This window comes from Bos grunniens, chromosome 25, assembly GCF_055505025.1.
Source record: "Bos grunniens cultivar Pamir isolate PY7600 chromosome 25, Bosgru_T2T1.0, whole genome shotgun sequence".
Taxonomy (NCBI): Eukaryota; Metazoa; Chordata; class Mammalia; order Artiodactyla; family Bovidae; genus Bos; species Bos grunniens.
The window spans coordinates 24,200,039-24,214,119 of NC_141189.1; the positions used below are offsets into that span (position 1 = coordinate 24,200,039).

At 39.1% G+C, this 14,081-nt stretch overlaps 1 protein-coding gene across 11 annotated transcripts in view; it reads right to left on the reverse strand.

Moving 5' to 3' along the window:
* Positions 1–14,081, reverse strand: part of REXO5 (RNA exonuclease 5) — a 60,788-nt gene that overhangs the window by 31,012 nt on the left and 15,695 nt on the right. For all 11 annotated transcript variants that reach the window (XM_086375394.1, XM_086375391.1, XM_086375387.1 and 8 more), the window contains 2 exons: positions 4,669–4,757; positions 3,318–3,433 (listed from right to left, as the gene is read on the reverse strand). In XM_086375394.1, the coding sequence (XP_086231520.1) occupies positions 3,318–3,433; positions 4,669–4,757 (205 nt within the window). The remainder of the gene's footprint in view (positions 1–3,317; positions 3,434–4,668; positions 4,758–14,081) is intronic.

Below are 14,081 nucleotides of genomic sequence, written 5' to 3' on the forward strand. Positions count from 1 at the left end.
TAAAAATGAATGCATTTGAGTCAGTTCTAATGAGGTGGATGAACATAGAGTCTATTATACAGAGTGAAGTAAGTCAGAAAAAGATAAACAAATATCATATATTAATTCATATGTATACAATCTAGAAATATGGTACTGTTGAACCTATTTGCAGGGCAGCAATGGAGACACAGACATAAAGAACAGACTTGTGGACATGGCGAAAGGGAGAGTGTGGGTTGAATAGAGAGTAGCATGGAAACATATATATTACCATATGTAAAATAGATTGCTGATGGGTATCTGCTGTATAATACAGGGAGTGCAAATCCAGTGTTCCGTGACTACCTAGTAGGATGGGATGAGGTAGAAGGTGGGAGAGAGATTCACAAGGAAGGGGACATATGTGTGCCTATGGCTGACTCATGTTGATGTATGGCAAAAACCAACACAATATTGTAGAGCAATTGTCCTCCAACTAAAAATAAATAAATAAAAAAATAAATAACAATTTTAAAATGTTATCATGGGACTACCCTGGTGGTTCAGAGGTTAAGATTCCCTGCTTTCACTGCAGTGGGCCAGATTTGATCCCTGATTGGGGAACTAAGATCCCACAAGCCACATGGGATATCATAATGCATATTACTGTATAATATAAACATAACACTTTCTATATGTCAGGAACAAGTTTTCATATCAATAAATCTATTTCAGCACATCCTTTTAAATGGTTAGAGTAGATATAACATTTTAACCAACCCCCCATTTTCATTTTAACCAACCCCCTACATTTATATTCCCATATTTTTTGCAATACTATGACAAACACGCTTATACATACAGCTTTGTTACATATGACTGTTCCCTAACAATATCGTGTAATTGTCTTGTTACTAATAGGGCAGTCTTTATCATTATCATGGCCTCTCTGTGCCTAAGTAAGCATGAACTGATAGATGTAACTACAATGGGCAACAACAGTAATATTTCCTGGCTTTTCTTTGCCTAATCACAGTACTATGTATATTCTGAAATTGCATGCTTATCTTTGGAATGATAAAAAAAAATTTTAACTTCAAATTTCTGCTGTGGAAAAACTTAGTTTCATTTTAGTTTCTGGGGCCAAGGGAGATTAAGGTCTAAGATCATTTGACAACCAAAAGATGATTTATAGATTTTTCAGATGGGGTCTTATCAGAGAGCAAAGATATTTGGCAGTTGCTACAACTGTCAGATTCCATGACAAGGAAGATAATATTCTGGTGATTTAAAGTCATAGGAAAATTAAAAAAAAAAAAAATAAAGTCATAGGAAAATTAAAGTGCAAGAATGATAAGAGCATTATATACCAACATCGTACAATTTCAGTATTAAAATTTACAGTTGTGGTACCCCAGCCTTTTCTTTGATAGTAAGCAGATAATAATATGGAGAAGGCAATGGCACCCCACTCCAGTACCCTTGCCTGGAAAATCCCATGGATGGAGGAGCCTGGTAGGCTGCTCTCCATGGGGTCGCTAAGAGTCGGATAGGACTGAGCGACTTCACTTTCACTTTTCACTTTCATGCATTGGAGAAGGAAATGGCAACCCACTCCAGTGTTCTTGCCTGGAGAATCCCAGGGACGGGGGAGCCTGGTGGGCTGCCGTCTATGGGGTCGCACAGTCAGACACGACTGAAGCGACTTAGCAGCAGCAGCAGTAGATAATAATAGAGCCAGACATCCTGGAATGTGAAGTCAAGTGGGCCTTAGAAAGCATCACTACGAACAAAGCTAGTGGAGGTGATGGAATTCCAGTTGAGCTATTCCAAATTCTGAAAGATGATGCTGTGAAAGTGCTGCGCTCAATATGCCAGCAAATTTGGAAAACTCAGCAGTGGCCACAGGACTGGAAAAGGTCAGTTTTCATTCCAATCCCAAAGAAAGGCAATGCCAAAGAATGCTCAAACTACCGCACAATTGCACTCATCTCACACGCTAGTAAAGTAATGCTCAAAATTCTCCAAGCCAGGCTTCAGCAGTATGTGAACTGTGAACTTCCTGATGTTCAAGCTGGTTTTAGAAAAGGCAGAGGAACCAGAGATCAAATTGCCAACATCCACTGGATCATGGAAAAAGGAAGAGAGTTCCAGAAAAACACCTATTTCTGTTTTATTGACTATGCCAAAGCCTTTGACTGCGTGGATCACAATAAACTGTGGAAAATTCTGAAAGAGATGGGAATACCAGACCACCTGATCTGCCTCTTGAGAAATTTGTATGCAGGTCAGGAAGCAACAGTTAGAACTGGACATGGAACAACAGACTGGTTCCAGATAGGAAAAGGAGTATGTCAAGGCTGTATATTGTCACCATGCTTATTTAACTTATATGCAGAGTACATCATGAGAAACGCTGGGCTGGAAGAAACACAAGCTGGAATCAAGATTGCTGAGAGAAATTATCAATAACCTCAGATACGCAGATGACACCACCCTTATGGCAGAAAGTGAAGAGGAACTAAAAAGCCTCTTGATGAAAGTGAAAGGGGAGAGTGAAAAAGTTGGCTTAAAGCTCAACATTCAGAAAACGAAGATCATGGCATCTGGTCCCATCACTTCATGGGAAATAGATGGAGAAACAGTGCAAACAGTGTCAGACTTTATTTTTTGGGGCTCCAAAATCACTGTAGATGGTGATTGCAGCCATGAAATTCAAAGACGCTTACTCCTTGGAAGGAAAGTTATGACCAACCTAGATAGCATATTGAAAAGCAGAGGCATCACTTTGCCAACAAAGGTTCGTCTAGTCAAGGCTATGGTTTTTCCTGTGGTCATGTATGGATGTGAGAGTTGGACTGTGAAGAAGGCTGTGCACTGAAGAATTGATGCTTTTGAACTGTGGTGTTGGATAAGACTCTTGAGAGTCCCTTGGACTTCAAGGAGATCCAACCAGTCCATTCTGAAGGAGATCAGCCCTCGGATTTCTTTGGAAGGAATGATGCTAAAGCTGAAACTCCAGTACTTTGGCCACCTCATGCGAAGAGTTGACTCATTGGAAAAGACTCTGATGCTGGGAGGGATTGGGGGCAGGAGGAGAAGGAGACAACACAGGATGAGATGGCTGGATGGCATCACTGACTCGATGGACGTGAGTCTGAGTGAACTCTGGGAATAATGGACAGGGAGGCCTGGCGTGCTGCAATTCATGGGGTCGCAAAGAGTCAGACACAACTGAGCAACTGAACTGAATTGAGATAATAATTAACTAAACAGAAGCTACAGGGTATTCCTGGTAAGTCTCATTCCACTCTAGTCTGACATCTATTGAGAGCTGGAGGCAGGGTTAAAAATACCTGGTGAGGTAGTCCACAATCTTGTTGTCAGGTTTAACAAGTTCATCCATAACACAGCCGCCTCCTTCAGCAACCAGTGAGATACGTGTTAGTTCTCTTCCCTTGGATGTAAGGCACTGAAAGATTAGGATGTAGTTAGGCTGCTAAACTGTGGAAGCTCTTGCTTTCTCTCATTATTTAAGACTATATCAGCTGTCATGTATTCAAATCTGCTGGGGTCCCTGAGACAACAGTACAGCTGTTTGCTGACTAGAAGATCCAATATGAATGAAATTAAAGCTAGGCAGGCTGCTGAACATTATTATAGTTAAAGATAACCAACACAGTACTATTTTTCTGGGAAGGATGTGCTTAAGAGGGACAGAAACAATAACATCAATTATAATTGTACCACTTACTGTGTACTACAACCCAGTATCATGCTAAGTATCACTACAAAGTAATTTTTATTAGCATGCACTATTATCTAATGCAATACTAGGTATTTTATATACCATCTCATAATAACCCCATGAAATAGCCTCTAACATTATCCTCACTTTGCAGAGGAAGAATTAGGGAATTAGTTTGTCCAAGGAGACAGGCAAGGCCAGAATACACACCCTGATATGACTCCAAATCCTTAGATCTTATCCACTGTTAAGAGTTGAGAAACTATTACTTGAGCACTAAGTGAGAGGGAATACACAGCATTTGAAAGGAGGTTTAGACAAAGTAAAACACAAAGGAAGCTGAAGCAGGGAAGTCCTTCTTCTAATCTTAAATGTGTAAAACCAAGTCAAACCAATGGTAATTGAGGCAAGTCTTCAAGACAACAATGACAAAAAACCTGTGCAAAAGACAGAAGCAGACTTCAACTGGTAGTCTAGTGATTAAGAATTCGCCTGCTAATGCAGGGGACATGGGTTTGGTCCCTGGTCTGGGAAGATTCCACATGCTGCTATGGAGTAACTAAGCCCAAGAACTCCAATTGCTGAAGCTCATGTGCCCTAAAGTATATGTTCTGCAACAAGATAAGCCACCCCAAGAAGCCCTTGCACTCCAACTACAGAGTAGTCCCTGCTCGCTGCAACTAGAGAAAGCCTGCACACAGCAACAGAGTCTCAGTACAGAAAAAAAAAAAAAAAAAAAGAAGCATTCAACTTCGAGTAATAATCAAAAATTAGATTGACTAGTTAGAAAACTTATGTGATATTTATTCCTTATCCTGAAGCAAAGATTCACTTTTCCTAAAACGTGATGAAATGGGTCCACTTTCAGTTATTTAAACCGAATGCTAGAACTGAACACAATCAAGACAACTAGACCCTAGTGTGCAACACTCCAGTTGAAAATCAAAAGTAGCACTTACCATTTCACAGTCAAGGCCAAAGAGAGGACTGTTGTCTGTTACAGAACCATTACATTTGGTAGGTACAAAGTTTTCACAGTCAAGAAAACCTAGGAGGAAAAGGAATAAAACATTTACCTTTAGAACTAGAAATGGTAAATATCACTCCTATATTTATTCAGGGAAAACTGAGATTCCACATTTGTGGGGCATTTCAGGTGTTAGACACCTGAAATATGAAGATTAAATGAGATAATTTCTGTCCTTAATTTTTTATCCATCTACTCATTTTTATATTTGGGGAGAATAATGTAGGCTGCTGTTATTGGGGATACTAGGACCTAGACTTCCTTGCAGTTACCAAGTAACAATTTTTTCCTCCTTATTAGTAATAACAAATTGTACCTAAATCCAAAGTCATGGGACCTTTTCCATGTATGCACTAACAGAGGATGAATAAAGTATGCAAATGACTCTATGTGGTATTTTTCTTTCCTAAACAAACAAGAAAAAGAAGGAATGAAATTCCACCATAGCAGAGATCTAAAAGGATTTCACTGAAGGTCGAAAGTTTAACTAACATTCACCATATACACTCTAGTACTCAACCTTACCCTTAAAATTTCTCTGAGATCTCTTTTTAGAAATGTGCCGCATTTTCTAGACTCCCAGCCTGAAAATTCCCTAGAGACTCAGATATAGGCTTAGGATACCCCTTCCTAAGTCAATAAATCAGGCACATTCATCTGAGAAGCCCAAAAGTGTCTGAATCATTGAAGATTCCTACCTTCAGATAGAGGCTGAAACAGTTAAAGGTAACACTTAGATTTTATCTGACAAGAAACTAAGGGGAGTATGAAAAGCTTTGACCAGTTTCTATGTCATAGTACCTTGAAATTTCCAACTGATTACAATTAAAAGAATCAAAAAAGTCTAACCCGAAAGGAATATTCTCAAATCTTGGAGACATGGTACTTGCTGACCTCCTTATCTGTAGTATTAGTATCAATAATACCACAAAATAACTTTTTTAAAGCACTATGTGCCCCATGCTAAGCTTTTTCGGTACATTAACTCAATCTTCATGGCAATCCTATGATATATGAACTGTTAACTCCATCTTACAAATAGCTTTTTTACTTTAAGTAAATCTATTTTAAAAGGAAATGTATGTATCCAGAATACAAAAAGATCTCCAGTAATAAAAAAAGACCAATTAAAAAATGGACAAAGGATCTGAAAAGATATACAAATGGCCAATAAGCATACAATGAGATGCTCAATATCATCAGCTATCAGAGAAATACGAACCAAAATCACAACGAGATACTAATTCACATTAGGATGGGTATAATCAAAAAGAGCATAACAAGTGTTGGTAAGGATGTGCAGAAATTGGAAACCTTATACATTGCTGGAGGGAATGTAAAATGGTGCAGCTGCCTTGTAAAACAGTTTGGGGGGAAGCGGTCCAAAGATAGAGGAGAAATAGGATGGGGAGACCACTTTTTCCCCGACTAATTAATCAAAAGATCATTTGAATGTTGAGCAACTTCTACAAAACAACTTCTGAACACTGTGAAGGACACCAGGCACCCACAAAGGCAGTCCAATCTCTTTGAAAGCAGGTAGGACAAAATATAAGACAGAAACAGAGACAGAAGATTTAGGGATGGAGACCCATCCTAGGGAGGGAGTCACGAAGGAGGAGAAGTTTCCAAACAGTAGGAAACCCTCTCACAGGCATGTCTGTGGGGAGTTTTGGAATCTTAGAGGGCAACACAACCAGGAGAAAAAAAAAAACAAAACCCACAGAATATGTGCCTAACTGCAACTACAAGTGGAGATGGAGAAGTGGCATAGAGGCTCATGCCGAGGACCAGGCCTGAATTCCCTGAAGACAATCTGAGGGAGCTAATGTGAGACAGCAACCCAAACCATGGGCTCCACAGAGACAAAAAAAAAAAAAGAACTTTCCCTCAAAAGGCTCTAACACCACATGGTGACCCCTGGTGTGCTCACATAACAAAGGATTGAGCGAATACCAAAGGACAGCAAGCTAGCTGCTGGCTGCTGTATAGGGCTCTCTCTCCCTGAAGGCAGAGAGATAGGCATGTGATAGCCAGAGCTGGAAGGCAAGGGGCTGCTGCAATCTTGGCCCCAGAGACATCTTCCAACAAACTGAGCAGGCTCCCAGTTGCTAACCATGTCTTCCTGGGATCCTGGACGGTTGACATCTGCCAGGAGTAGCACAGCCTGAGATCAGCTCCCCAGAGGAGACACATGGCATATCTGGGACTGTCTCTCACTGCACACCTGGGAAACCAAGCAGCCAGGACCTGGGAGGTGAATAAGACACACAGCCCACCTGGGACAGTGTAGTAGCCAAGCACCAGGTCTCGCATAAGCTGCTTGGACCTTGGAAGGGCACAAAACGCACAGCCCATCTGGGTCTGTCCCCCCATGGAGAACCCAAGAACCTGAGCAGTTTAGACCTGGGAACTGCATGGAATGCAGGGCCCACTTGGGACAGTGCCCTTGCAGAGCACCCTGGAGCCTGAGAAGTATAGACCCGGGAAATACATGCCACCTTGGACTGTGGCAAACCCAGTGTGGTCCATCCACCATGAGCACTCCCTACACATGCCGGCAGTATTTGTTTGCAATGTCCCTTCCTCCCCACAACACAACTGAACAAGTGAGCCACTTATTTATAAGTGGCCACCTTTGACCACTGTGTCAGGGCAGAGATTATACACTGAAGAGATCTGCAAACAGAGGAAGCCAAAATAAAGAAGGAGGATCCACTCTGGAAGTGACAGGTGCATCAGACTAAAACTCAGCAGTTAATACTGGGACTGTGCACATTTGAGGGGCACCTGTAGAACTTGAGAACAAGTACAAGCTGGAACAAGGGACTATTTGAAACTGAACTGACCCCACACTGCTCACAACAGCTCCACAGAAATTCCTAGATATATTTTTACTATTATCAATTCATAATTTTTTTAAAAAAATTTAGTTCTTTATTACTCCTTTAACTTTCATTTTTATAGCCTACTATTACCTTTCTTAAAAAAAAAACCTAGTTTAAAAAAAATTCCATATTATATAATTTTTTTTAATTTTTGTGATTGATTCTGTTTTGTATTTTTTATATTGTACTTATGAGAGTCTAACCTCTATCCTAGGTTTTTAATCTTTGCTTCTTGATATTTGTTAGCAATTCTGTACCTTTAAGAATCTAGTCTTCAGTATCCATTTTCACTTAGGGATTTGATTACTGGCTTGCTTGGTCTTTCCCCTTTGACTCTCCCTTTTCTCCTCAAGGTCAACTCTATCTCCTTCCTCCATCTTCTCTTCTCTACATAACTCTGTGAATCTCCCTGGTGTCCCTGGCTATGGAGAATTGTTTCACCATTAACCTAAGGGTTTTATCTTCTGTGCTGTACAGAAGGAGAAGTCTTGAGGCTACAGTAAGAGAAGGACTGAAAGCCAGAGGCAGGAAGCTTAACTCCAAAACTTTAGAACATCAGAGAACTCTTGACTCCAGGAAACATTAATAGACAAGAGCTCACCCAAAAGTCTCCACAACTACACTGAAACCAAGTTCCAACCAAGAGCCAATAAGTTCTAGTCCAAGACACACCACACTAATTCTCCAGAAAAACAGGAACACAACCCTGAACATTAAAAGACGAGCTGCCCAAAGCCATGCCAAACCCATAGACACTACAAAACTCACTACTGGACACTTCATTGCACTCCAGAGAGAAGAGATCCAGCTCCACCCACCAGAACCCAGATGCAAGTTCCCCAAACCAAAAAAACTTGACAAGCCACTGTTCCAACCCCATCCACAGGGAGCAGACTTTGCAATTAAGAGGAACCACAAACTTCCAGCCTGCAGAAAGGGCACCCCAAACACAGTAATCTAAACAGAACAAAAAGGCGGAGAAATATTCAGCAGGTGAAGGAACATGACAAACCAAAGAGGAGGAGATAGGGAGTCTACCTGAAAAAGAATTCAGAATGACGGTAAGGATGATCCAAAATCTTGAAAACAAAATGGAGTTACAGATAAGTAGACTAGAGACAAGGATTGAGAAGATACAAGAAATATTTAACAAAGACCTAGAAGAAATAAGGAAGAGTCAATTAATAATGAACAATGCAATAACTGAGATTAAAAGCACTCTGGAGGGAACAAACAGTAGAATAACTGGGGCAGAAGAGAGGATAAGTGAGGTAGAAGACAGAATGGTGGAAATAAATGAAGCAGAGAGGAAAAAAGAAAAAAGAATTAAATGATGACAACCTCAGAGACCTCTAGGACAATATTAAACACCCCAACATTCGAATCATAGGTGTCCCAGAAGAAGAAGACAAAAAGAAAGGGCATAAGAAAACACTTGAGGCGATAACAGTCAAAAACTTCCCAAAATGGGGAAGGAAATAGCCATCCAAGTCCAAAAAACTCAGAGAGTCCCAAACCGGATAAACCCAAGACAAAACACCCCAAGACACATATTAATCAAACTAACAAAGATCAAACACAAAGAGCAAATATTAAAAGCAGCAAGGGAAAAAGCAACAAATAACACACAAGAGGAATCCCATAAGGATAACAGATGATCTTTCAATAGAAACTCTTCAAGCCAGAAGTGAATAGCAGGACATAGTTATGAAAGAGAATAACCTACAACGAAGATTACTCTACCCAGCAAGGATCTCATTCAGATATAAAGGAGAAATTAAAAGCTTTACAGACAAGCAAAAGCTGAGAGAATTCAGCACCACCAAACCAGCTCTTCAACAAATGTTAAAGTATCTTCTCTAGACAGGAAACACAGAAAAGGTTTATAAAAATGAACCCGTAACAACAAAGTAAAGGGTAATGGTATCATACTTATCAATAATTATGTTAAATGTAAATGGGTTAAATGCTCCAACCAAAAGACAAAGACTGGCCAAATGGATACAAAAACAAGACCCCTTATATATGTTGTCTACAAGAAACCCACCTCAAACCAAGGGACACATACAGACTGAAAGTGAAGGGCTGGAAAAAGTTATTTCATACAAATGGAGACCAAAAGAAAGCAGGAGTAGCAATACTCATATCAGATAAAATAGACCTTGAAATAAAGACCATGATAAGAGATAAAGAAGGACACTACATAATGATCAAAGGATCAATCCAAGAAGAAGATATAACAATCATAAATATATATGCAACCAACATAGGAGCACCTCAATATGTTAGGCAAATGCTAATGAGTATGAAATGGGAAATTAACAGTGACACAATAATAGTGGGGGACTTTACTACCCCACTCACACCTATGGACAGATCAACCAAACAGAAAATTAGCAAGGAAACACGAGCTTTAAACGATACAATAGACCAGTTAGACCTAATTGATATCTATAAGGCATTTCACCCAAAAATAATGAATTTCACCTTTTTCTCAAGTGCACACGGAACATTCTCCAGGATAGATCACATCCTGGGCCACAAATCTAGCCTTGGTAAATTTTAAAAAATTGAAATCATTTCAGGCATCTTTTATGATCACAATGCAGTAGGATGAGATGTCAACTACAAGAAAAAACTATTTAAAAATATAAACATATGGAGGCTAAACAACACACTTTGGCATACCAACAGATCATGGAAGAAATCAAAAAGGAAATCAAAATATGCATAGAAACAAATGAAAATGAAAACACAACAACCCAAAACCTATGGGATTCAGTAAAAGCAGTGCTAAGAGGAAGGTTCACAGCAATACAAGCCTACCTCAAAAAAGAAGAGAAACATCAAATAAACAACCTAACTTTATACCTAAAGCAACTAGGAAAAGAAGAAAAGAAGAACCCCAAAGTTAGGAAAAGGAAAGAAATCATAAAAATCAGAGCAGAAATAAATGAAAAAGAAACAAAGGAGACTATACCAAAGATCAACAAACTAAAAGTGGGTTCTTTGAGAAGGTAAATAGACAAACTGTTAGCCAGACTCATCAAGAAAAAAAGAAGAATCAAATCAATAAAATTAGAAATGAAAACGAAGAATCACAACAGACAACAGAGAAATACAATTATAAGAGACTACCATGAGCAATTATATACCAATAAAATGGACAACTTGGAAGAGATGGACAAATTCTTAGAAAAGTATAACCTTCCAAAACTGAACCAAGAAGAAAAAGAAATCTTAATAGACCCATCACAAGCATGGAAATCAAAACTGTAATAAAAAATCTTCCAACAAACAAAAGCCCAGGACCAGATGGCTTCAACAGGTGAATTCCACCAAAAAATTACAGAAGTGCTAAAACCTATCCTACTCAAACTCTTCTAGACAATTGCAGAGGAAGGTAAATTCCCAAACTCATTCTATGAGGCCACCATCATCCTAATACCAAAAACAGACAAAGATGCCACAGAAAAAGAAATCTACAGTCCAATATCACTGATGAACATAGATGCAAAAATCCTCAACAAAATTCTAGCAAACAGAATCCAACAATATATTAAAAAGATCACGCATCATGACCAAGTGGGCTTTATCCCAGAGATGCAAGGATTCTTCAATATTTACAAATCAATCAATGTGATATACCATATTAACAAAATGAAAAATAAAAACTATATGATTATCTCAATAGATGTAGAGAAAGCCGTTGACAAAATTCAACATTCATTTATGATAAAAAACTCTCCAGAAAGCAGGCATAGAAGGAACATACCTCAACATAATAAAAGCCATATATGACAAACCCATAGTAAACGTTATCCTCAATGGCAAAAAATTGAAAGCATTTCCTCTAAAATCAGGAGCAAGACAAGTCTTGTTCACCACTTTCACCACTACTATTTAACATAGTTTCAGAAGCCCTAGCCACAGCAATGGAGAAGGCAATGGCACCCCACTCCAGTACTCTTGCCTGGACAATTCCATAGACGGAGGAGCCTGATAGGCTGTAGTCCATGGCGTTGCTGGGAATTGGACATGACTGAGCGACTTCACTTTCACTTTTCACTTTCATGCAATGGAGAAGGAAATGGCAACCCACTCCAGTGTTCTTGCCTGGAGAATCCCAGGGACAGGGGAGCCTGGTGGGCTGCCGTCCATGGGGTCGCACAGAGTCGGACACAACTAAAGTGACTTAGCAGCAGCAGCAGCAGCCACAGAAGAAAAAGAAATAAAAGGAATCCAGAATGGAAAAGAAGTAAAACTCACTGTTTGCAGATGACATAAACCTCTACATAGAAAACCCTGAAGACACCACCAGAAAATTACTAGAGCTAATCAATGATATAGTAAAGTTGCAGGATATAACATTAACACACAGAAATCTCTTGCATTCCTATACACTAACAATGAAGAAACAAAAAGAGAAATTAAGGAAACAATCCCATTCACCACTGCAATGAAAAGAATAAAATACTTAGGAATAAATTTACCTAAAGAAACAAAAGACCTATATACAAAAAACTATAAAACAATGATGAAAGAAATCAAAGATGACACAAATAGATGGAGAAATACCATGTTTGTGGATTGAAGAATCAATATAGTGAAAATGAGTTTGCTACCCAAATTAATCTATGGATTAAATGCAATCCCTATCAAGCTACCAACGGTATTTTTCACAGAAGCAAAACAAATAATCTCACAATTTGTATGGAAATACAAAAAAACTTCAAATAGCCAAAGCAACCTTGAGAAAGAAGAATGGAACAGGAGGAATCAACTTGCCTGACTTCAGACTATACTACAAAGCTACAGTCATCAAGACAGTATGGTACTGGCACAAAGACAGAAAGATAGACCAATGGAACAAAACAGAAAGCCCAGAGATAAATCCACACACCTATGGACACCTTATCTTTGACAAAGGAGGCAAAATACACAATGGAGAAAACACAATCTCTTTAACAAGTGGTGCTGGGAAAACTGGTCAACTACATGTAAATGAATGAAACTAGAACACTTTCTAACACCATACACAAAAATAAATTCAAAATGGATTAAAGATCTTCATGTAAGACCAGAAACTATAAAGCTCTTGGAGGAAAACATAGGCAGAACACTCTGACATAAATCACAGCAAGATTCTCTATGGCCCACCTCACAGAGTAATGGAAATAAAAACAAAAAACAACAAATGGGACCTAATTAAACTTAAATGCTTTTGCACAATGAAGGAAACTATAGGCAAGGTGAAAAGGCAGCCTTCAGAATGGGAGAAAATAACAGCAAATGAAACAACTTACAAAGAATTAATCTTTAAAATGTATAAGCAGTTCATGCAGCTCAATACCAGAAAAACAAAAGACTCAATCCAAAAGTGGGCCAAAGAACTAAACGGACATTTCTCCAAAGAAGACATACAGATGGCTAACAAAACTGAAAATATGAATGAGTGTTCAACATCACTCATTACTAGAGAAATGCAAATCAAAACCACAATGAGGTATCATCTTATGCAGATCAGAATGGCTGCCATCAAAAAGCCTACAAACAATAAATGCTGGAGAGGGTGTGGAGAAAAGGGAACCTTTTTACACTGTTGGTGGGAATACAAACTAGTACAGCCACTATGGAGAACAGTTTTGAGATTCCTTTAAAAAACTGGAAACAGAACTGCCATGCTACTGCTGCTGCTGCTAAGTCACTTCAGTCGTGTCCAACTCTGTGTGACCCCATAGACAGCAGCCCACCAGGCTCAGACCCAGCAATTCCACTGCTGGGCATACACACCGAAGAAACCAGAATTGAAAGAAACACATGTACCCCAATGTTCACTGCAGCACTGTTTACAATAACTAGGACATGGAAGCAACCTAGATGTCCATCGGCAGAGAATGGATAAGGAAGCTGTGGTACATATACACAATGGAATATTACTCAGCTATAAAAAATTAATGCATTTGAGTCAGTTCTAAAGAGGTGGATGAAACTGGAGCCTATTATATAGAGTGAAGTAAGTCAGAAACAGAAACACCAATACAGTATATTAACACTGTATATATGTAATTTATATGGAATATATATGGGATTTATAAAGACGGTAATGACGACCCTATCTGCAAGACACCAAAAGAGACACAGATGTAAAGAACAGACATTTGGACTATGTGGGAGAAGGCGAGGGTGGGATAATTTGAGAGAATAACATTGAAACATGTATATTACGATATGTAAAACAGATGACTGGTGCAAGTTTGATGCATGAAACAGGGCACTCGAAGCCAAGTCAACCCAGAGTGACGGGGTAGGGAGGGATGTGTGAGGGGGGTTCAGGATGGGAGGACACATATTCACCCATGGCTGATTCATGTTGATGTTTGGCAAAAACCACCACAATATTGTAAAGTAATTAGCCTCCAATTAAAATAAATAAATAAATAAATTATTTTAAATT